The sequence below is a fragment of the Fukomys damarensis genome, unplaced genomic scaffold (genome assembly GCF_012274545.1).
Source record: "Fukomys damarensis isolate Sample0158 unplaced genomic scaffold, DMR_v1.0_HiC HiC_scaffold_16, whole genome shotgun sequence".
Classification (NCBI taxonomy): domain Eukaryota; kingdom Metazoa; phylum Chordata; class Mammalia; order Rodentia; family Bathyergidae; genus Fukomys; species Fukomys damarensis.
In genome coordinates this window covers 128,490,647-128,514,093 of record NW_022900928.1, presented here as the reverse complement: position 1 = coordinate 128,514,093, position 23,447 = coordinate 128,490,647, and the positions used below count along the sequence as shown (strand labels likewise).

At 47.0% G+C, this 23,447-nt stretch overlaps 1 protein-coding gene and 1 long non-coding RNA gene across 4 annotated transcripts in view; one reads left to right on the top strand and one right to left on the bottom strand.

Annotated features, from left to right (window-relative positions):
• The window catches only part of LOC104850992 (sp110 nuclear body protein), a 40,208-nt gene extending 17,243 nt beyond the window's left edge, over positions 1-22,965 (top strand). The window contains exons 6-11 of one of the 3 annotated variants that reach the window (XM_010608113.3): positions 9,138-9,215; positions 10,791-10,859; positions 15,134-15,274; positions 19,991-20,092; positions 20,546-20,688; positions 21,495-21,647. In XM_010608113.3, the coding sequence (XP_010606415.1) occupies positions 9,138-9,215; positions 10,791-10,859; positions 15,134-15,274; positions 19,991-20,092; positions 20,546-20,688; positions 21,495-21,554 (593 nt within the window). In that variant the 3' untranslated portion in view covers positions 21,555-21,647. Of the gene's footprint in view, positions 1-9,137; positions 9,216-10,790; positions 10,860-15,133; positions 15,275-19,990; positions 20,093-20,545; positions 20,689-21,494 lie in introns of all 3 variants that reach the window. The other 2 variants (XM_010608114.3, XM_010608115.3) reach the window with 2 other exon arrangements.
• LOC117286373 lies at positions 2,088-7,133 on the bottom strand. The gene is made up of 2 exons (XR_004517551.1): positions 6,953-7,133; positions 2,088-3,084 (listed from the first exon to the last, which is right to left on the bottom strand). It is a non-coding gene; the product is annotated as an uncharacterized LOC117286373 (long non-coding RNA).
• Positions 22,966-23,447: the final 482 nt, after the last annotated feature.

Sequence of the window (23,447 nt, the reverse complement as noted above, 5' to 3'; positions counted from 1 at the left end):
CCACCAAATGCAAAACCAACAAACTGCCAACTGATACCATTACTGTGTCAGTTGGATTTTTGAGATTGTATATTAAAATTGTGTGAAAAGTCAACAGTCCAATGCCCGCTTACCATGAGCTTCAGTTACCTGTCCTGCGTAGGCCAGGCAGGCCTCAGAGCATTGTGTGAACAAGCATGTGAGATGGGCCTCTCCTTGTTATTTGTTATGATTTCCCATTCTTCTTATTGCAGCAAAAACTAGCAGAACTTTGTATTTGCTGCATGCTGGTGCTAGTAAGCACTGGCTGGTTGCTGCTCTTCTCCATAGTCCTCATTGCATAACTAAACACTTTAGCTTCTTTCACTGTCTCTCCGAGTGAAACAGAGACAGAGTCACTAGTAAATGTTCTCACCAACATCTAAGCATGAGCATGTATTTCTCATGTGGCGAAGATCGTCACCTTTCTTGTGGCCATCAGAATTCAATGTCACCACTTCCCACTGCCTTGGGCTGAGGTGCCTGATTCTCTCCCTTCTAGTAATCCAGTCTCTTTAAGTGAATCTGACTGGGCCCCAGCTATGTGCTTCATGGACAGTCACACAGGTAACAACCACCGAGAATTGAGCGATCAAGGCAGAACCCTTAGGGTGGCAGGTGCTGGGGCGTGCACCACATGTACTCTTGGCCTCTCTAGTTCTCTCACTGCCTTTCTCCTCAGCCAGTTCTGAAATGAATTGTGCATGAGTGTGGTTAAAAAATATGGTGAGTGTTAAGTTTCTAAAACTTGTAATGTGTAAAAGACACATTGTCTTTAACCCTCCTCGAAATCCTACATGCACACTTTAAGCACATTTATCCCATAGTTCTTTCCACTTTCTGAAGCCATTCTGGAAGTGCTCTTTCGCTGGTGTCTTCAGTTATACTGTCATGGCTGCCTTGATACCCTGAATTGATTCAAAATGTTTACCTGTCATAGTCACTTTGACTTTGGGAAAGAGCCAGAAATCACATGGCTGCACCAGATCTGACGAACAAGGAGGAGGAGGACACGCCAGAATGTTATGAGCCTGCCTTTCCGCTGACTGGCACTAGGCAGCAGTGTGTGAGATTTAAGTCTCACTTTTACTCCTGGAGCGTGAACAGCCAAGAGGCTTTCACGATGCTGGGCTCAGAAGCTCAGCGAGGCTCCAGGAGCTTGTCGGACAGCGAGAGTCACCCAGGAAGGAACACAGCAGGCAAGTTGGCAAATAGACCTTTATTAGTCTGGCCAGATGGCACTCCCAAAGCCAAGTAGCTCAGAGAGGTGGCTAGCTCAGAAACAGAGGCCATTTTATATAGGGCTAAGGGGGGGGGTTACACTTAAAACTTACAGGAAGAGGACAAAGGCAAAGAATCAGTTGATCTGAGCTAGTGGTCATCAAGCATATACTTGACCGTCACGTACTAATGATCAGCAGATTGATTATCCATTATTCCATTTGCAATTTAGATTATAATGTTCAGAACATTCAACTACAGGCAAGTAAGGAGTGGCGTGATTCATGTTGGGTCTCTGTGTTCACTATAGTTTCCATTTAGTTTCCCAGCTACTTCAAAGCAGTTACCTAACAATTCACAATTAATCATTAGTTATCCTATAAGGGATGGGGGGAGCGACAGTCTCTAGGTTGTTTGCTGGTCGACATGGAGTCGCTCTGGTTCAGTCAGGCTCTTACATTCCCCACTGATTTTTGGACCTAAATCAAATCTTTTATTTACTTATATCTGACTCTGGGCCTTAATAAAGGAACACATTGTAAAAGACAACAAGTTATTGCAATACAAAATCCTAATGCCATTACACAGAGTATCAGTTGTTTTACCCAGGTAATGTCAGGTAACCAACTTGTTAACCATTTAAATAAATCCCATCCTATCTGTTCATTATGAATCTTTGTAGCTAAATCTTTGAGCTTTTTTATGTCTTGCTCTATAGTTGGCCCATTATTTGTTAAATTGAAGCAGCACATATTTTTAACCCTCTCACAACCTTGATGATGAAATAATAGCAAATAATCAACTGCCACCCTATTATCTAAGATTGCTTGTCTCTGTTCCTGGAGTTCTTGATTAATTAGTGCCAGCACGGCAGAGGTGGTATTTAACCCTTTAACTACCTTGCAAGCTAGTTTTCTAACTGCCTTTTCAGAATGTACTCCAATTGAGGTTATACCTATCACAGAAATAATCATAGGAATAACCAGCATCTGTTAAAAGTCCTACATCATCATCACAGCCTGGTAAAATATAGGGAGACCAGCGTTTTGTTCTGTTGGGTGGTGAGAGGTCTCCCCTGTCAGGTAAGACGACTGCTAATTTACTAAGACTACAGTGGGCCTCCGTCAAGTTTGCTTGGATGTAATTATAAGTTATTCCCTCACAAGTATAAAACCATCCCAGTGGCAAAGTAATATGGCATTTGCTGTAAGGAATCTTTTGTTCTCTAGAACACTTCATTACATCTGTTTGTCTAAGATTTAAACACTGGGAAGTACAACCTTTATATTTGGCACAGAGAGTCTTATTGGACATAGCTACTCGAGGGGTATATAGCTTAATAGCATTCTTTGGTTTGTAACATGTCACCTGTCCTCAATTGTAACTATCCAAATAACTGAGATTTACTTGTGGGAAATTTTTAAACATAGTATATGGTCTAATACTTTCAAGTGGGGTGCATACTGGAACCAAACAATTTCCAAGCACATAATGAAAATTCACATCAGCATTTAAACATACTTCAGACAAATTTAAGGATTCAGCTAATTGCACCCAAACATTTTTAGTATGACCTAAGTTCTCTTTGGACAACGCTATTATTGTCCCAAGGGAAATCACCCAGATCATAATGAAGGTCCAGTTGAGCAGAGTTTTACTTTCAATTCTCTGGGTTTGCTGATGACACTCCATTTTCCATGCGCCTCTGGGCTGTTGTCCGGTCCGGGCTTGAGGTGGTTGCGATGGATCCATGTCGGGTGTCCCGCAACCTTCACAGCCAGAGGAGTAGACAGGACAACTGGAAAAGGCCCCTTCCACCATGGTTCCAAGGTCTTGGAGTCAAACCTGCGAATATAAACCAGTTCTCCTGGCTTATAGGGCAGTGGCTGTAGAGGTTTCTCATAAGGAAGGGTCAGAGATCCTCTAACCTGGTCTTATAGTTGAGGCTGTATTTCATGTAAAGCTCTCAGAGACTTAAGTAACCTCAGATGAGAGAATTTCTCCTTTAATTCCATATCTATATGGGGAGCCAAGGGGGGAGTATGCCCATAGATAATTTGGAAGGGTGACAGATTCAGAGGAGGCTTGGGAGTACATCGAATACGCAACAGAGCTAAAGGGAGAAGCTCCACCCAACTTAATTCAGTCTCTAGGCTCAATTTAGTTAAAATCTCTTTTAGTGTTCTGTTAGCTCTTTCTACCTGTCCTGAACTTTGAGGTCTGTAAGCACAATGTAAATTCCATCTAATTCCAAGGCTTAGGCTAATCAGTTTAGACACTTTAGCCGTGAAGACTGGGCCATTGTTGGACCCCAGGGCTAAGGGGAAGGCAAATCGGGAAACTATCTCAGTCAGGAGCTTTTTTACTGTTACCTCAGCTGTTTCCTTTTTAGTTTCCACCCACCCTGAGAATGTGTCTATGAAAACTAACAGATATTTGTAACCATACATGCCTAGTTTCATTTCGGTGAAGTCCAGTTCCCAGTGTTCTCCGGGAGTCAGTCCCCTATATCGGACCCCTGGGGGCCCAGTTACTCGATTCGCGTTTACCTTGAGGCAGGTGGGGCACCGTCTCACTTGGTCCCGGGCCTTCTGGGCTAATTCTCTGCTGACAAAGTGGGGCCGAAGCAGGGCCGTCATCCTCTTTTCTAGGTGGGTGGACTCATTTAGCAAAGTGTCGGCCACTGCAGCTGGCAGAACGACCTTCCCTTCATCTGTCATCCACCATCCATGCTTTCCTTTGGCCCAGTGGTTTTTACTCATCTCCGTTATTTCTTCCTCTGTGCATTCAGGCCTCTCTGGGAGCACGGGTGTAGGTAGCAGCACCATTTGTTTCCCCACTGATTTTGGGGCAGCTTGCTTTGCTGCCTGGTCAGCTGCATTGTTTCCAATCGCTTCAGGGTTGGAATTCCTTTGATGTCCACGGCAGTGAATGATGGCAACCTCCCTTGGCAGCCAAATGGCTTGCAGCAGAGCCAATATCTCAACTTTGTTTTTAATTTCTTTCCCGTCTGATGTTAAAAGTCCTCTATTCTGGTAAATTTCTCCATGTACATGGGCAGTAGCAAAAGCATAACGGCTATCAGTGAAAATATTTATCTTTTTCCCTTTTCCTATTTCCAGAGCCTTAGTTAAAGCAATCAGCTTGGCCTTCTCTGCTGACGTCCCTTGGGGCAGCCCTTGTTCCCATACTACCTGTTGATCCTGATTGACTATTGCTGCTCCGCATATCGTACACCTTCACATACAAAACTTCATCCATCAGTGTAGTATGTTGCCTCAGGCCAGGGAAGGGCCAGGTCTGTCAGATCTGGACGTCCTCCCCGCAGATTTTCAAGAGTCTCAAGGCAGTCATGGATGGGCAGCTGGTCATCTGACTCAGGGAGCAGACTAGCAGGATTCAGGTTAGATGTTGTGGCAAATTTAATGCGCTGCTGTTCTAACAAGAGTCCCTGGTACTGCAACAATCTAGCATTTGATAGCCATCTACTTGGTGAGTTGTGCAGCAGGGGCTCAATGGCATGAGGAGTAATCAGAGTTAGATCCTGGCCAAAAGTCAATTTATCAGCTTCCCGAGTTAAAGCAGCAGCCGCAGTTACCATCCTTAAACAAGATGGCCATCCTCTGGCCACTGGGTCAAGTCTTTTGGATAGATAGGTTATAGGTCGCTTCCAAGGCCCCAAAGACTGCGTGATCACTCCTTTTGTCACCCTGTTCCTCTCTGCCACATATAAGGTGAAAGGTTTATTTAAGTCAGGCAGGGCTAAGGCTGGAGCTGTGGTGAGCGCAGTCTTGAGTGTCTGGAATGCTTGCTGGCAAGCCTCTGTGCATTCAAGGGGTGCATTCCCCCCCACCGTAGCCTCATGCAGGGGTTTGGCAATTTCAGCAAAGCTAGGTATCCAGATTCTGCAGTATCCTATGGCCCCCAAGAACTCATGCACCTGCTTCTTTGAGCTGGGTGTGGGGATCTGAAGGATCGCTGACACCCTGGATTCAGTTAACTTTCTTTTTCCCTTTTCAAGAACATAAACCAAGTAAGTTACCTTGGTTTTGCAGAGCTGGGCTTTCTTCCAGGACATTCAATATCCCAGACTTTGTAGGGCCTCCAGGAGTCCCTCAGTGGCTGTGAGACATTTTTTCTCGGTTGTGGTCGCCACTAAGAGGTCGTCTACATATTGGAGAACAGTTGCATAGGGAAAAGCTTTCCTTACCTCTTGTAGATCTCTGCTGAGAGCCTCCCCGAACAGTGTGGGGGAGTTCTTAAAGCCTTGTGGCAATCGAGTCCATGTCAATTGTCCAGTAGTTCCAGTGTCCGGGTCTGTCCATTCAAATGCAAAGAGCGGCTGGCTTACTGGTGCCAGGGGCAGGCTGAAAAATGCATCTTTGAGATCAAGAACTGAATACCATACATGTGCAGGCGGAATGAGGCTCAGCAGTGTGTAGGGGTTCGGTACCGTCGGGTGGATGGTCTCCACCCGGCTGTTTACCTCCCGCAAGTTCTCTACCGGCCTGTAGTCTGATGTGCCAGGTTTCTTTACAGGCAGCAAGGGTGTGTTCCAGGCTGACTGACATGGGATCAATATCCCAGCATCTAAAAAATCGGTGGATGTGTTTAGATATTTTTATCAGCCTCCAAGCAAAGAGGATATTGTCGGACCTGAACGGGTGGCAGAGGCCAACAATTGGACTATTATCAGGACTTGATGTTTTGCCAGCCCCGGTAAGTTTGTTTCAGCCCATACCTGAGGAAACTTTTCTCGCAAATAGTCCCATTTTTGTTCTGGAGAATTTTCTTCTTCTCTGATTAGTTTAAATTCTTCTTCTAAAAGGAATGCCACCACGATAGTAGGTGGTGACCTGAGTTCTAGATTTCCTCCTTCAGATGCGAAAGAAATAACAGCCCCTAATTTTCTCAGTAAATCTCTTCCCAGCAAGGGGTAGGGACACTCAGGGATGACCAGGAAAGAGTGAGTTACAGTACCTTTTCCCAGGTTTACAGTTCGTGATGTTGTCCAAGGATAAGAGGCAGGTTGTCCGGTAGCTCCGGTAATGGAAGACTTCATGGAGGAAAGTGCTCCAAGGGGAGCTTTGAGGACTGAATGGGCCGCTCCAGTGTCTACAAGAAACTCAACATCTGTTCCCACTATTCCCAAAGTTACCATAGGCTCATCGGGGTTAAGCGGCCATGAGCCATGGCTCCGTCAGTCTTCTTCTTCCCCTGTGAAAAAGATTCCTCCCGTTTTCATTTCTGGTTTCTTTTCTTGTTCCTTTTTCTTTTTCCATTTTTCACAGTCTTTCCTGTAATGCCCTCTTTCTTTGCAATATGCACACTGATCTTTATCTACAGGAGGCCATCTCTTTTCCTTATTTCCCCATTTCATTTTTCTCCCCTTCTGTATAAAACCCTCTTCTGCCATCATGATTATATTTGCCCTTGCCATCTTTTTAGTTATTCTATCTTTGGGTGGATCCCTGTTTGTGAACACCTTCATTGCTACACTTATCAATTTTTCCCTATTCTCTCCTTCAAAGTCCTCAATTCTCTGTAATTTTTTCCAAATATCTGGGGCTGACTGAGTTACAAAAGCCAGATTAATTGCCTGCCTGTTCGCTGGAGCGTCTGGGTCAATTGGAGTGTACGTGCGGTATGCCTCCAGTAAACACTCCAGGAAGGCAGAGGGGGATTCCTCAGGCCCTTGTAGGACCTCACTTACCTTGCTCAAATTGGTAGGCTTGCGAGCGGCTCCCCTAAGGCCGGCCAGGAGATGCTGACGGTAGTTGTGAAGAGCTTCCCTACCTCCGGTGGAATTCGATTCCCATTTGGAATGGGAGATGGGGAGTTGTACTTCAACTCGGGCCTGTTGTTGTTGGTCGTCAACAAGCCCCTTAGCTCCCCCCAGCACTGACCAAATAGCGTGTCTTCTAATTCTTTCTCATTCCTCGGATGTGAACAGAGCCTGTAAAAGTTGCTGACAATCATCCCAGGTGGGGTCATGGGTATTAAACACAGACTCGAGGACGGAGATTAGGGCTTGTGGCTTCTCAGAGAACGGGGGATTCTGGTGCTTCCAGTTATATAAATCACTTGTAGAGAAAGGAATGTATACATAATGATCTTGTTCTATTTCTCTCAATGGGAGCACAGGGACTGGGTCCGGTCTCTCCTGGGGTGCCTCTGGGGGCCCATAAGCAGGGCCCCCTCAGGTACGGGAAGGAGAGGTGGTGGAATCCGGGATCTCCCCTTCTTTCGGGGGGAGATGGGTAGATGGACTTAATTTCTGTCTCCCCAGGGGATGGTTCTGCATATGGAGGGGGTCTTAACCTGGGGTCAGTAGGCTCTAAGGGATCTGGCTCCTGGGAGAACACCAGCCTGGGTGACTGCCGCTTTGCGGACTTTATCCCATTTGGTACCATTACCAGAATACGAGAACTGGTGCACAGGGGGCAGTGCTGCAACCATGCCGGAGGTTCTTCACAGGCCTGGGCCCAGATATTAATATAAGGGAATTGGTCGGGGTGGCCAGGGTGTTCAATGACCTTTGCCCATACTGCCCAACAAAGTCTTGGTTCGAAAGAACCTTCAGCTGGCCAGCCCACTCCGAAGGCTGGCCACTCCAAGTTGCAAAGGGTTCAGAGTTTCCCTCGAGAAAACTTCATTCCATATTCATCTTCCTGCTCAGGGGAAAAAGTCAGTTTAAAGTTAGTGAGAAAACAGTCCAACGGGGTATTTTTGGAGCTGGATCCTCCCATCTTGTTCCTAGGAATGAATGTAAAGTTAACACTCAACAGAACAGACAGGACACAGGCAAGACACACAGGCACCACACAAAAGAAAAAGAACTTAGATTCTACCTGGAGTCCTCGTCAGGGCCGGGGTCAGGTGAGGCTTCCCGGCTCATCAGCCACCTCTATCTTGACATCAAATGGTTGCAACCAATTCAAAACTTACCTCCGGAGGCTTTTCAGGTCTATGTCTGAGAATCTCCTGCTGGATCTTGCAACAGAGAATCTCGGCCGGATTTATAGTTCCCACTTGGGCATCTCGCTGGGGCCTCCAAGATGTAAGACTTAAGTCTCACTTTTACTCCTGGAGTGTGAACAGCCAAGAGGCTTCCATGATGCTGGGCTCAGAAGCTCAGCAAGGCTCCAGGAGCTTGTCGGACAGCGAGAGTCACCCAGGAAGGAACACAGCAGGCAAGTTGGCAAATAGACCTTTATTAGTCTGGCCAGATGGCACTCCCAAAGCCAAGTAGCTCAGAGAGGTGGCTCGCTCAGAAACAGAGGCCATTTTATATAGGGCTAAGGGGGGGGGTTTACACTTAAAACTTACAGGAAGAGGACAAAGGCAAAGAATCAGTTGATCTGAGCTAGTGGTCATCAAGCATATACTTGACCATCATGTACTAATGATCAGTAGGCCGTTTATCCATTATTCCATTTACAATTTAGATTATAATGTTCAGAATATTCAACTACAGGCAAGTAAGGAGTGACGTGATTCGTGTTGGGTCTCTGTGTTCACTACAGTTTCCATTTAGTTTCCCAGCTACTTCAAAGCAGTTACCTAACAATTCACAATTAATCAGTAGTTATCCTATAAGGGATGGGAGGAGCGACAGTCTCTAGGACGTTTGCTGATCAACATGGAGTCGCTCTGGTTCAGTCAGGCTCTTACAAGTGTTCAGGGTAATTTTTTTAAAATCACACCTCATAAAGACACCGATGAAAGAAAACTTCCAGAACTGCTGCCAGAAGAGGTAAAAATGATGGGATAAGTGTTTTTGAAGTGAGGGGGAGGGTTTTGAGAGGGATTCGTGGCAATGTGTCTTTTACTGTAATTATAGTTTAAATTAAACATTCACCATGGTTTTCCATCACACCTCCTATTTCTTTTATCAGTGACACAAGATGCTTCTGCAGAGGCCAGTGACCCAGAGGAACCCCAGGAAACATGCAGAACATCTCCAAAAAAGAAAGGTAAGGATTTCCTTTCTCCTGAAGATGTCAAAGAAGTGAATTCAGAGCTGCTAACTGTTGTTCTGGTCACATCTTGTTATGAGCACCCACCATGTGACTATAGTCATGATAGCCAGCCCAGTTCATTTCTGCAGTTCTCACTCATTGTGCCTTCCTGGAAGACCTCTGTGAAAATTATAAGAAACAAGAAAGCATTCTTTCCCCATCAGAATGTCCTGTTCGGAAATCATCAGGCTCTGATACCCACAACTTCTTAGACTCTTAATTGCACCAACCTCTTTTTCTGGAAAGCTGCTTCCTTGACAAGACCTCACTTCCTCAAAAGTTGTGGCCAGGGAGTCTCTAGCGTCCACCACTCACACCCCATGGTGGGGCAAGTTGGATATTCAGCCTTTGCTACCTACTACCCCATCAAGTCCCTTGCTTCTCCACCCTCTCCTCTGATGTTCAACCATTCAATTAAAACTCTTCTTCCCCTCAACACTACCATCTTCTGCCTTGCCTGTCACCCCCTGGCAGACCTCAAGGATCACAACCCTTTAAATTCCCTGGCCTCTCCAGTCCGTCATCTGCTGATTCCTGGTGACTTTTTCCTCCACAAATCCTTGGCCCCTCATACCCAAAGGCCATCCACAGGACTTACCATCCCTCATACCTAGCTCAGGCTTCCAATAATTAAAAAATTCCTTTTTGGATGAATATCCTTGAAGATTGCTCCTTTTACAGCTATCATTCAACTTCTGATACCTCCTAATCCTAAAAATAAAATGTTAAATATACCTGTTTTCTTCTTTATGGTTTGCTCTTTGCAGCTGTCTTTCCGTTCATTTGAATCACCATTGCACGGGCCTTTTCCTCTGCCAAGCCTTCATCTGCCTTTCTTCACATCCTCTTTTTTACCAGCTTGGATCCCCAGATCCGTCACTGTCTCCAACCTCTTGCCATCCTTGCCACCCTCCTAACCTGCCTCCCTTCTCCGTCTTTTCCTGGAACTCTCTGGCAGGTCTTGAAGGAAGCTTCTTACCTGTTTTCTGCACACTGCTGGGTCCCACGGAAGACAGAGTGCGCCTGCTGTGTCTCCACGATTGCTGTGGAAATGATCCCGCCACACTGGGCCACAATTCCATTTCCTGTGATGAGCCCTTCAAACCTTGAATTATCTTTTAAACCTCTTCATTATTGTTCAAGAGATGACTTTGGCTCCTGCTTCATATTCAGGGATCAGAGGATAATCCTTCATGTCCTGCTAGCAATGCCACAAATCCTACCTGGTTTGGCCTCTCTCCTTCCGTTTCCTCTCTGGGGCAATCCCTATACCTCACCTTGCAAGATCCATGCTCCTCTCAACCTTTCTCTTTCTCTCCCTCCCTCTCTTCCCCCATTACCCGCTACCACTTTAGAGGACAGCAGAAGAAATCCCTCCCCTGTTACTCTATGAAGCAGCATCACCTAAGGTCACTGATGTCCTCCTATCCACTGTGGTCTGAAAATCAAGAGTGAAAGCTGAATGCTGGTGACAAGTAAGTTGGCAGGTCTGTTTGTAACTATGAAAAATTATTTATCCTTTCTTTTCAGGACAGAAAAGGAAAAGATGTATCTGGTCAAGTTCAAGAAAGAGATACAAGAAAAAAAGTCTCCCAAGAGGTAAGATGAGTGGCACAAAAGAGGGCTGGAGGCTGGAGAGAGTTCATTGTCAGTGAAGGTGGCAGCGGTGGGTGGGTTTTATGCCAAGTGCAGTGGGAAGTCACTGCAGAGATCTGAGCTTGAAGTGACAGGGTTTGATTTTAAATCTTGCTACTGCGTAAAGAAAAAACTGGAGATGGGCAAGAATCTTTCTGTTGAAACAGCAGATTACATTTCATAGGGAAGTGTTGGTGATGGGTGGATTTTCTGTTTTTTATACAGGAGGGACCACCATCTGCTTCCCCTATTAAAAGATGAGTTTTAAAACTTCGCTACTTTGGCCGGGGATTTAGCTCAGTGGTTCTGCTGCCTGCCTTGCAAGCACAGGGTCCTTATTTCGATCCCTGTAGAAAAAAAAAAAAAAAAAAAAAGCTACTTTGAAATAAGGTGGAAAAGGTCTTAGGTCCCCACTATAACTTTTTGGAATTTTCAAAGGCCAAAGAGCCCTAGTTGTCTGTGGCTTTTAAACCTAAAGATATCTCCAAGTTCTGTGTTTATCCCTTTTGACTTGTAGATACAGAGGAAATTGCACCAGTTTTCCTGATATTTTGTGACTTAACCTAAGAACCTAGTCTGGGACAACCATTTGGGCCTATCAGGGGATAAAGGAAGTTTTTTTCTTTGGGATCAGAGCAAGTTAACTAGTCAAATAGCTACAAATCCAATTCTCATGGTAAGTGAGGAGTAAAATGTGTGTAGGAGAAGTGAAGCAAACTTTCTCTGTTTCCAAAATGTGCATTTCTGTGTCTCTGGGGGCTGGGGATTTTTAGAGGAGTGCTGAGGAATCAGGAAAAGTTAATTTCCCCACCATATGTAAAAAAAGCACTCAATGAAAAATTTGGTTCAAGCCTAAAAACATGGAAATCATTAGTAAATGAAGGTATCCAGATCCATGGGAGAAGAGAAGCGAAACCAGGACCTAGTCCTGCTTTCAGAAATCCCAAAAGAGGAAGAGTCCAGCAAGGCAGACAGAGTGGAAGAATCCAGCAGGGAGGGAGGAGCACCAGGAGGGAACATGTCAGTGCGCCAGGAGACACTGAGATGAGATTAGAGAAGAGGGCCGCCAAGCATCACTGGAAACTTATGAGCACTGAGTGGAAAGTGTATTTTATATGCAGCCAGGACAAGTCCTCTTCACTCACTGTAACTCAGCCAAGCCAGGCATGGCCAACCACGGGCCACAGGTTGGATGCTCCTGGTGGAGACAGAGGCCAGTTGGAAGGTGTGGAATAATGAATGGAGGGTGACAGCGTCTGGTGAATATAGCCTTAGAGGAGAACAGAGCCACAGGGGGCAGCCCAAGCCAATGGTTTAAAGCTACTTTGCCCTGACTTAATTTACCTGTACTGTGATTCCAGTGTCCAGAATCATAGGTGCCCTTTTAGAGCACCCTGTAGAAATAATTTAGTTCTGTGCCTTTTCACCAAAGGTAGGAGGCCTTCCCAGTGGAGAGGCAAGACAACACCATCTTTCCGTGATGTGTCTATGCCCCCTTGGTAGGGGACCCTACACAAGGCATTCAGATCATACTTCATCATCCACTCTGCTGACTTCATTTACCACCTCTGCCTGATGGCTCCCAAGTCTACATTTCCAACTCAGATTTGCCTCCACGGAGCATATTAACCAGCTGATTACTGGTCGCCTGTCTCTCACAGGCACTATAATCACCGTGTGTCCGAACTGTCCCAATCGTGACTTGGAAGTTGGGTGAGAGTAACTTTAGATTGGCAGAGGGACTCAAAAGTGCAAAGAACCCAAGGCTGGGGGAAAAGGCCAGGGTTGCTGGATGATGATGATGATTGATGATGAAAAGAGATGATGGGATAAAGTGGGACCAGAGAGAGAGAGAGAGAGAGAGAGAGACAGAGACAGAGAGAGAGAGAGAGAGAGAGAGAGAGAGAGAGAGATCTTGATCATATGGGGCCCATCAGACCTTGGGATGATTTGGAATTTATTTAACTTGAGATGAGGATCCTTATTTACGCAGGTGCTAACCGAAAGCCTAAGTCACTCTTGACTAACTGAGCTCTGTTAGTTTATTGACAAGTTCTACTGAGTCTCCTCTTTTCTACACTAAAATCTGATTATTTAATTCCTATGTTTAAATTTTGCTCACGGCTTTCTCTCGTGATTAGCGTGACATGCATGGTTCTTAATGGGATTGTCAAAGTTCTCTGGAATCCAACTTTTCCTTTCCCGTAGAGTCATAGAGTCATAGAGCCCCAGTGGCCCTTTAAATTCTCACCATCCCAAGTTTAGGGCAGGTACAGATGGTCAGTGTGAGCCACAGAGAGCATCCCAGTGTTGGGACCCCCACTCCCATAATGCTCTGCACATCATGGGGCGGGGCACAGAGCACCTACAGAACTGTGCAATAGTGGACACTCCTGCTCAAAGAAGTGACCTTGTCAGAAAGGGTGAGTTTCCTGGTGGTGATACCAGATGACCAGTTCTGTTGAAGTAACCGATCTGATACTTTCCTCTGCCAGGCAACAGAAAGAAGGAAACCAGGCCCTCATAGATTTGTCTTCCTATTTCATTCAAATGAAAAAAAAAAAACTGCACATGTGCTTTTAAAGACTCTACTTTACCTTTTTATTTATGTAGTTTTTTTCTTTTTTTTTTTGTTTTTGGTACCGGGGATCAAACTTGGGTCCTTACGCTTGTGAGGCAGGCAGTGGAACCACTGACCTAAATCCCTGGCCCTATCATTTTATTTTAAATATGACAGAGAATGTGTTTTTTAAATGCCCCCACCCCCTTTTAGCCAGGATCCTTCCTGCTACATAGTTCAGGCCAGCCATGAGCTTGCTATGTAGCTCAGATTGACCTTGAATTCATAGTCATCCTGCCTCAACCTCCTGAGAGCTAGAATTACAGTTGTGCACCACCACATTCAGTTTCCAATACTTTTATTGTGGTAAAATACACATAAAATTTACTATCTCAATAATGTTTAAGTGTATAGCTCAACGGTATTAAATACACTTACAACGTTTACAGACATCACCACCATCTATCCTCATATTCTCTCATTGTCTAAAACTGAAACTCTATACCCATTTAACAATAACTTCCCATTCTCCTTACCTCCAGTCTAACAGGAACAGTAAGAGTCACGCTTTTTTATATTTAATTAAGCACCCTTATTAAAAATACTAAAACACCTTTGAAGGTGTTTCAAAATTTAGAGGGGGCAGGGAGACAAATAATAAAGCTAAAAATGAGTATACCACATTATCCTTTGTTTAAAAAAAGAAGAAAAACAATACTCTGTTTTCTCTAAGAGATCTGATTTTCTCGTTTTCTTTGGGCTTTCATTTCTATTGAGAACAGAAATTAAACTTCTCAAATAAAGGCAAGTTTTAAGTGCTTTCAGGTTACCCAGTCTCCATTGGATTTGTATTCAGGGATTTCACCTTTGCTGGGTCTGGGTCCTGCCTTTCCAGTGCTTAGCCATGCCTACTTCCTCTGGAAGTGGCCACGACATTGACAGCCGGGAAAGCTCCCGGTCCACCTGCGGGGAGAAGGTGTGGCTGTGCGCTGATGTCCTTCCTCACCTCACGTTCTTGTGGTAGTTACTGCACAGTTTTCATCTCTTTCTAAAGTCACAGCCAGTAAAAATTCTGTCCTCTTTCTTCAATAAAGTGGACTCACCTCTATGGCCCCTGGCGTTGCAAATACTCTTCAGTCCCAGCCCCACTGTCCGTGGACCCTCAGGGTGGCCACCATGAGGGCAGGCCTTGGCCCCCCAATTCTTTGACTCCTTGCACTATCCCCACTAGAGGCGCCTACATAGGAGCCTTAGGATACCTTCCTGTCACACACAGGCCCTGGTTCCTGAGGGAACGAGGAGAGGTATTTATAATGCTCCTCCTCTCTACCTGAAGCCCATGTGGCTGCAGCCATCTACTTAGATGTGGCCACCACAGGGAGCTGGGTCACACAAACAGGAAGCAGGAAATAAGCCCCTCTGCTCTAGGAGTCCCCTAAGTACATCTGCTGATTTCAACTAGCTGGTTCCTGGAGTGAGAGCAGATGGTGATTTGGGGGAAGAAAGAAAGGCTCACACAAGAAAAATAAGAAATTTATAGTGAAATAGAAAAAAAATGAGGTACAGAGTATAGAAATCAAAAAGGGAGAGGGCTGGGCATGGGAAGTGAAGTTGCTAATGAGAGGAGAAAGGTGCTCCCTGGGAATTCAGAGTATTCACAAGTCACTTCTTGGTCCAGGGGCAGCCTTGTCCAGTCATGGAGTCCAGGAGAAGGTCCAAATGGTGGATCAAAGGAAAGACGATCCAGCTGGGAACTCCAGGGTGGTGAAAAGGACCCAAAGGACAAGGACAAAATGTGCCTGGATGTCCAGCTCTGAGGGTAAGGCTGAGGATGGAATCTGCCTGTGGAAGGGCTGCAGCAGGCAGAGTGGGCGTGGAAAGTCACTGGTGGAGGAAGACGTGGAGGTGGGAGGAGCAGGACGCAGAGCCAGGCTCTGCGGGGATGAGGCTGTGGAAGCACAGGGTGAAGCTCACCGGGCTGTGTGGTGGACTCGCATGACCTCTCCGCAGCCGGCAAAGTCACCACACTCCCCTGAGCAAGGGCCGCTCTTGAGGACTCCTGCAGACCCACGTTGGAGGTGGCACCAGCCCTCCCAGAGGACATGTCCTCAGGATCGTTCCGTTTTTCTTACTTGGTTACTGCCTTGTTTTGTGTTTTTAAGACAAGGCCACACGATGTAGTTCCAACTGACCTTGAACTAACTGTGTAGCCCAAGCTGCTCTCAAACATTCCCATTGCCTTGGCCTCCTGAATTCTGGGACTATGGGTATGTGCACCATGCTCAGCTCAGGATTATTATTATTATTATTATCATTAGTAGTAGTAGTAGCAGTAGTACTGGGGATCGAGCTCGGGTCCTGCACTTGCGAGGCAGGCTGTGGAACCACTGAGCTAAATCCCCAGCCCTCGGTTTTATTTCTTGACTGCTCATTTCTAGAAGTCTGAGCATTTTAAGTTAACCCATGACAACTGTCATAGTGACCCAGTTGTTCACTTTGCCTTAATCTCATACTGTCCCCTTTTCCCTACACCTTCACCAACAGTAGAAATAAATGAAGACTCTCCTCTTTGCCAAACATTAATGCCAAAACCCATATTCCACTGGGCTCTCCTTGAGTTTGTGTGTTGCCTCCAGGGAAGCCTGTGCAGTGGTTGTAGTTGTATTACCATTCGCCAGTGTCGCACGGCTCCAGCTTCAGAAGGAGACACAGGTCGTGGGACAGAGTCATTTCCAGGCCACCAATTTAAGATCTCCCACATCTTCTGCCTCTGTGTCCCCAAACGAGGCACGCTCTGTGGCCAAGAACCATCACTGTCCATCACTGTGTAGGGCTAAGCTTCGTCTAATGTGTGATGGCCAAATAGCATGAAGAAAAACTAAACCTTATCAGAAACCACCACTTGACAAGCATCTTTCAAAATGGGCCAGACAATCGATGGTTTGGGTTTTGCCAGCCATGCAACCTCTGTTGCACCACTCAGCTGTGCCTTACAGACCAGAAGCAGCCAGAGACGAATGTATAGACAAATGGACATGGCTGTGTTCCAATAAAACTTTATTGGCAGCAGGGCAGTTTGGCCTCTGGGCTGTAGTTGCCTGACTCCTATAATAAAATACTGAAGTTTTTGAGGGTTATGAATCACTGTACCACTATCTAGCCTAGTGTACTTATTTTTTAATCAAGTTATCATTTGACTTATTCTTTTGAAGATTATCTGTTTACATTTACTAATTTTTATGAAGAACTGTTCTCTTTTTTGCTTAATCATTTAGGGGAATAAACCCTGTGTTATGCCTATTGCAGTTTTTTATGCTTGTTTTTTATTTTTTGTGGTACTAGAAATTGAACTCGGGGCCTTCACATTGAGCTACATTCCCCATCCTTTTTAAAACATGTATTATTTTGAGACAGAGTCTTGCTCAGTTGCAAAGTTGCCCATGCTGGACTCAGACTTGCCATCCTCCTGTCTCAGCCTCCCCAGTAGATGGCATTACAGGCCTGTGCTACCATGCCAGGCTTGTTTTTTCTCCTAACTTACTGGAGAGGCTTTTGGTTGTGAAGGCCTTTTTTGCTTTTTTGTTACTAAAACAGACAAACTGCTCTGTCTTCATCAGTGAGGCTTATGACAGTTTTCCAACCTTGGCCCCACTGGCATTTGGGGCCAGACAATTCACTGTAGGGCCTTCATGTGTATAGTGGGACCCTTTGCAACACTCCTGGCCACCAGTAGCAGGAGCCCCATGAGGATAAGCAGAGATTTCCAAACCTTGCCCCATGCCCTGAGGAATCACCCAGCACCCACGGAGAATCACTGCTCTGTGGAAGGTCCCCACGCATGGGGCAGATAAGCCCGCGTGCTTCCCACCCACCTAGCTCCCAGGCTGGCTCAGCGTGGCTGTAATTAATTAACTGGGCGCTGCTGCTTACCACGTGAAAGCCATAGGAGGTCTGGAAGTGAATCGGTCTCCTGGTCTCCTCCGGCTCTGTGTCCTTGTCCTTGGTACCTCGCCATTTGTACCTAAGTAGCAAACCCAGTCGTTAGTCGCCCTCCTGCATCACGAATGAGTCCTGAGTATGGATCCCATGACAGTGAATTGGAAAAAACTGCCCTTCTTAATACCCAGCAGTACCCTCTGATTCTTGAAACCAAGGCCTCTGGTGCCCTCTGCTGGAAGATTGTACTAAGCGTGCAGATGGATCCTGTTGTAGGCTAGAACTCTTGCTCAGTGCACAGCCAGCGCACTCTTATGCCATGGCCCTGCTGTGACACTCCAGGAGGTCCATCGCTTTACGTTGGCAGAGCACCCAGCTCTGCATTTTATCATCAAATCTTCGCAATGACCGAGAGAGCCCATTTCACAGATTCAAAGGGTTATAGACTTGCAGAAGTTAAAATCAACCTAGGTGGTTCTAATGCCAGGCCTGTTGCTCTTTACACTAATGAAGTAAGTAAATAAGTCCAGACACCAGCTGGTCTTTTATGAGACACGGCATCCCTTCTATAAAGTAAGGGTGATCCTTGCTTTGGCTGGGAGGGTGAGGGGTACAGGTGCGCTGCTCTTGCTGTTTCCTTGACGACTTCAGCATCCGCCCCGAGTCCACCCTCCCCCTCAGTCCAGACCCCGCATGTGTGTCACCTGTGCAGCTTCAGGTCCTTCCCTAGGCCTCTCGCCCAGGAGTTCGTCTTCAGCTCACTAATTAGGATTTTTTCCACCTCGTTATTCCGTGTCTCCCTCAGGCTGTCCTTTACTTTCCTCCATAATCGCTTCCTCGCACGCCTCTTGTTTTCTGCTCACGCTGGCTTCTTGTGCGCTCACTCGGTTGCTGCTGATTAGAAAGCCCTTAGAAGGGGCCAGCTGCCATGGGAGTTCCAGGCAGGCCTTCGGGCTGCAGGGATCCAGAGGCTGAGGCCAGCTCAGCAGGACCAGGACCGGGAACAGACCAGAAAGCGTCCCTGAGGGTACCATAGGGGGCTCTGGATGCCCCCGAAGGCCTACCTCACCTGGAGACCCGCCTGCAGCGGGACGGGAGACAGCAAGGCCTGTGCCTGATCTGACTGCTTGCTGCCTTTGGCCCCAAAGCCACCAGCTGCACTTCCACCTCTTGCCAGGATATCTGCCTCCCTTACAGCCGTGTTTAGCATAGGGCAGTAGAGAAGATGTCTCCATGGAGCTGGAGAAGTGCTCCTCCCCTTGGAGGTTTGCCGTCGTGGTCCAGGGAGCAGCAGGCTTCCCACTCACATGGGATCATGGGAATGCGCTGGATGTAAGCCGGGAGCTAGGGGCGCTCGCCGTGCCATGGAGTGTGCATGCAGACTGCTGAAGCGAAGCTCTCCAGGGCTCCCACCCCGTGCCTCCCTGCGCTGCCAGTCCCTGTCTTCCCGGGCTGGGCATCCTCTGGGGCTCAGCTGGGGGAACCTCACTCCCCAGGGGCCTTTCGGCTCAGTCTGACTCTGCTTTGTATCTTTCCAGAGTAACGAATGGCTTCTTCTCCCTGATGCTCTTCTTTCCTCTATCCAGCGAGGCTCTTGCTTGCCCACGCATTTTCCTTTGGCTCTTTCAACAAGCGAGGCAAGAGAACCCCAGGCCAGGGGCTCACCTTGACCCACTGCAGGTGTAGCGTCCTCTGTAACTCAGCAGGAGTCATGAGTGGCCGAGAAACGGCCCTGCAATAAATCCACCCACAGAGATTTCGGAGGGGAAGGGAGCAGGAATTGCTGGCATTTATTTTGGCCCCTTTTACAATCGCTTCTCCTCAGTCTGAACCCAAGATCACTACTCTGAGGCTCTGAGCTGCCAATCTCCCCATGAGCAGTGGGCAGAACAATCTAGAATGCTCCAGAGTTTTCTTACAGAGGAAGAAACACGGAAGCAATGAGAGGAAGTGACAGCAAACGGTGGAGACTGGAATCATCCCCTCGGTGCTAACCATCTCCCCTACCCAAATCTTAGTTCGAATCAGGAAACAGGATTATCCGCAAAGACTTCTCTGGTTACGTGGACGCTAAGCAGCATTTTGGGGAGGCGGTTTCTGACAGCACAGAGAGACCCGGGGGCGGGCTGTGTTAGAACATGCACCGTTTGCACTTGTTTGCCTGTGAGTGGGACAAGCTGCCCCCTAACACTGCGGCTTCCTTCGGGACCCAGGTCAGTGCGTGGAAGCTCGGTTTGCAGTTGAAAAGCACAGGCCCAGAACCCACTTTACAGGATTGTTGTCTTTAGCGAACTTTTTTGGAGTAAGTTTCCTCAAAGGATAAAGAGGCTTGACTAATTTTTGCAACCTGCAGCCGCTGTTTTTCTTAAAAGTACAATTTTAAAATAACGATTTTTCTTGTCTCCTTTCTACCTATCTTCATTGAGTCTTCCTGTCTCATGTTCAAATAATCGAAATGGAAGACTCTGGGCAGAGTCTTCCCGATACCGTTTCTATTATTGTTGATTATGATTATTATCAGAGCTCCTGGGAGGAAAGCGTTCAAGAGGAAGAATAAATGGAGACTGAGTATGGCCAAACTGTTGTCTCCTACTTTCAGAGAAACCCAAAGAGGACACTGTGGATTTCCTTTCTCCCACACTTCCTGTGATCTGCGGTGAGGCGAAGGGGATTTTATATAAGGAGAAATTGGAACGAGGGGGTGAGTTCCTTGGTCTTCTGTGTTTTGACTCCCAGGATGAAGGAACCACAAGACGCGAAGCAGGTGCTCGTGTGTGTAATGAGGCAGAAAGGGACCTGCTAGCCAGGCTGCTGGCAAAGTTCCTAAGAAGGAACTTTTCAGCTTCCCATGTCATGGTGTGCCTGGAAACTGGGCCCCTCCACTCCCACGCGGAGCTCACGAGGGGGCCCCACCGTGCTCAGCATGGTGTCCTTGCGGCCTGTTGGTGTCACCGGAAATGCAGAATCCGTCCCACTCCGTGAACATGCGGGCAGGGTTCAGAGCATCCTTCACACTAGGAGAAAGTAGAAGCCAGGGTCCCCTGCTACTGCCAGGCCTCACAGGGGTCCTTCTTGACCCAGGAAAGAGGAGCACCACAGTTAGGGGATTGAGGGGTAAAGATGGACGCAGGAAGGGGTTGTCTTTTTCTTACAGGAGCTTCAGAGAAGAGCATTCAGAATGAGAAGGGAGCTTGGGTTTCACCAAAAGAATTCACAATTGAAGGAAAAATGGAAAGATCAAAAAACTGGAGGAGGACTGTACGGTGCGGAGGGAAGCCCCTGAGACAGCTGATAGAGGTATCATAATGACCAAGGACAGACAGGAAGGACGGTGGCCTGTGTAGGCGGGAAGTGAAGAAATTTCCATTAGGATTCCAATGGCGAGACGTAGAAATTTAAAAAGAGCTAAATGCTCATTTGAAAAAAAAAAAAAGTCTTGTGTGTCAAATGTAGGAGCACAGATTGGCGCTGATGGTGAAGACCTTAAACGTAAATAAATTAGTGTGAGACTTTTTAAATGCAGGTAAAGGGATTTGCAGTCAGGAGAGATTTAAGAGTCTCAGTCTGGTGGTTTGGGGCAAGTGGATTGGAAAAAAAACACCTGAGGACAGAGAGGCCTCCGGTAGCCTCTCTGGGTGCTCTAGGGGTACGTGCCTATGGAAGGGCCCTGAGTAGGGAGATTCCAGGCCACCATGCCCACAGTCTCTCTTGCTTCTGCAACTCCTGTGGCCCACTGCTCCTGCCCTGAGGACAACTGTGCAGGGTCCTGGTCTTTGTGATCCCAAGACCCCGCAGAACACCTCCCAGGATCACTCAAAAAGTTACCACAGAGATGAAATGTTAAGGATTTCCTCTGGAGAGGAAAAAATAGAAAGAGAAGGTGGGGGTGCAAGAGAGATACGTTTTAAGTAACAGAAAAAACGATGTTACATTAAGTGAAGAAGAAGATTGTGAGAAGGATCTAGTTTTTCTTCTACGAATGTCTTGGGTTTGCATTGAGTGTGTTGATCAGGTACAGGTATTTCCTAGGAAGGGAGAGCTTCAAAGTTAACAAGAGAGGAGCTGTGGAATAATGGAACCCATCAACCGCTTCTCTTTTTCAGAATGGAATTTTGATCTGTCCCCCAGGAAGAAATCTCAAAAGGAGGGAATACAGCAGCTGAATTCCCACCGCCTTCTCCGTCGCTGTCTTCCAGCCCAGGGGTCACAGCATCTTCATCTGGACTACTTTAGCACCCTACCACACGCATGCGCTGCCACTGTTTTCAGGGTGAAGCAAACGGCTCTCTGAGATGAAAGTTGGGACAGAAGCTCACACTGTCCCTGCGTTCTTCAAAAAGATCTAGATATTGAGATGACTGCCAACCAAGGGTGTCAAATGGAAAGCTTTGTCGAAAAGCAGATGTGACACTGAATGGGACAGGAAGAGTTTGTGGCAGAGTGAGAGGATCATCCTCAACTGAACACTGAGTATTTCCAATGCTCTGTGTTTATTTCCAGTAGCATCGGGAGGGAAGAGAGGCTGATCTGAGTTCTCTGTGTCTCAGGGAGGCCTCCAGGGAAAGTGGCAGGCCTCTGTTATCTGCACTGACTTCCCCACTCAGCTTCTTTTCTTGCTCACACATGTTCTCCAGCCTCAGTCCCCTCTGGAGGTGAAACTGGCCTGGCCCTTGGCCTTGTTCATGCCAGGTGTGAAGCAGTGGACCCCTCCTACCATTTAAGAAATAAGCCATCTTTCCCACACTGATTTGAGGTATCTTGGGCATCAGGACAGCTCCTTGAGACATCATAATAGCCAAATACTATGGAAGAACAGAAATTCCATCGACATTATAAAATAAAACATCCGTGGAATGAGCAGGATGAGTTTTAAAGTGTCTATTCATAGGTACATATTCAACCTCTGTTGAAATATACTCTCCACTGTGAGTGGAAACTTAATCTAGCTATGGTATTTGAAGGTGGGGCCTTCAGGAGCTAATTAATGTTGAATGGGTTCAGAAAGGTGGGGTCCTCACCCCCGGGATCTGCAGCTTTATTAAAAGAAAGGATGAGAGCCCTGAACAAGAGGATGAGAACCCTGTCTATTGCTGTGTGATGTCTGCTCAGGACTCACTTGAGAGGCGAGGCCAAGCAATCTTGACTTTTAAGCTTTTGAAACTACAGCTGAATCAACCTTAAAAGATGACTCAGTCTGTGGTATACAGTTGTAGCAACAGAAAATCAACTAAAACAGGCAGTTACCCGTCAGCCAAGGGGAAACCACCCAAAGGCTTCTAGGTCAGGAGACCATCCGGGAGCTTACGGTACGAACAATGTGTGTGAGTAGAACCCAGCTTGGTTTATGCTGAAACAATCAACTGTGCTCCTTCCGGATGGGATTACAGGGACATTTGCCTTCTGTATTATATGCTTGTGTACAGTTGGAATTTTTATAATGACTACTACTTGTGTGACCTGAAAAAAAAATAAAGATCTTTAAAATCCAGAACATTAATTAACAGCCATGATATTAGAGACCCTCTGAGTCTTGTAATGAATGCCACGTGCCAGCGTACACCGCAGCCCACTGGATGTCTCCTCTCGATGTGCCAGAGGTCACGCTGGGCTCCCAAGAAAGAGTGAAGGCCCAACTGAGCAAGGACGGACGGATGCGGGCCTTTCCTGTGGCCAGCTGTCCAGCACGTCCTGTGCCCTGCTCCCTGCTGCCCTCTCAGTCTCCACCGTGGGCACGAGAAGACCAGAGGCCGATACTGCACGATTGTGTTTGTCCCTGTGCGTGGGGAGCGGTCTCTGCGAGCCCGGGTATGACGGGCAGGGGCACGACGTCAGATACCCTGGGCTGCAGCTGTGTCTCCAGGAAGGCGGCTGCACCCATTGTGCGGCTCAGCGCGGTTTGGGCGGTTTTCAGTCCTCAGGGGGTGCCTGCCTGCCAGGCGCAGTTTGCCAAATCCTAGGGCCTTTTTCAGCGGGGAGCGGCCGGTGTGGAAGTAAGGGAGCGAAAGGCCTGAAGCAGAACCGACAGGAGGAGGGTGCTGCTGGTGGCTGGTGGTGGT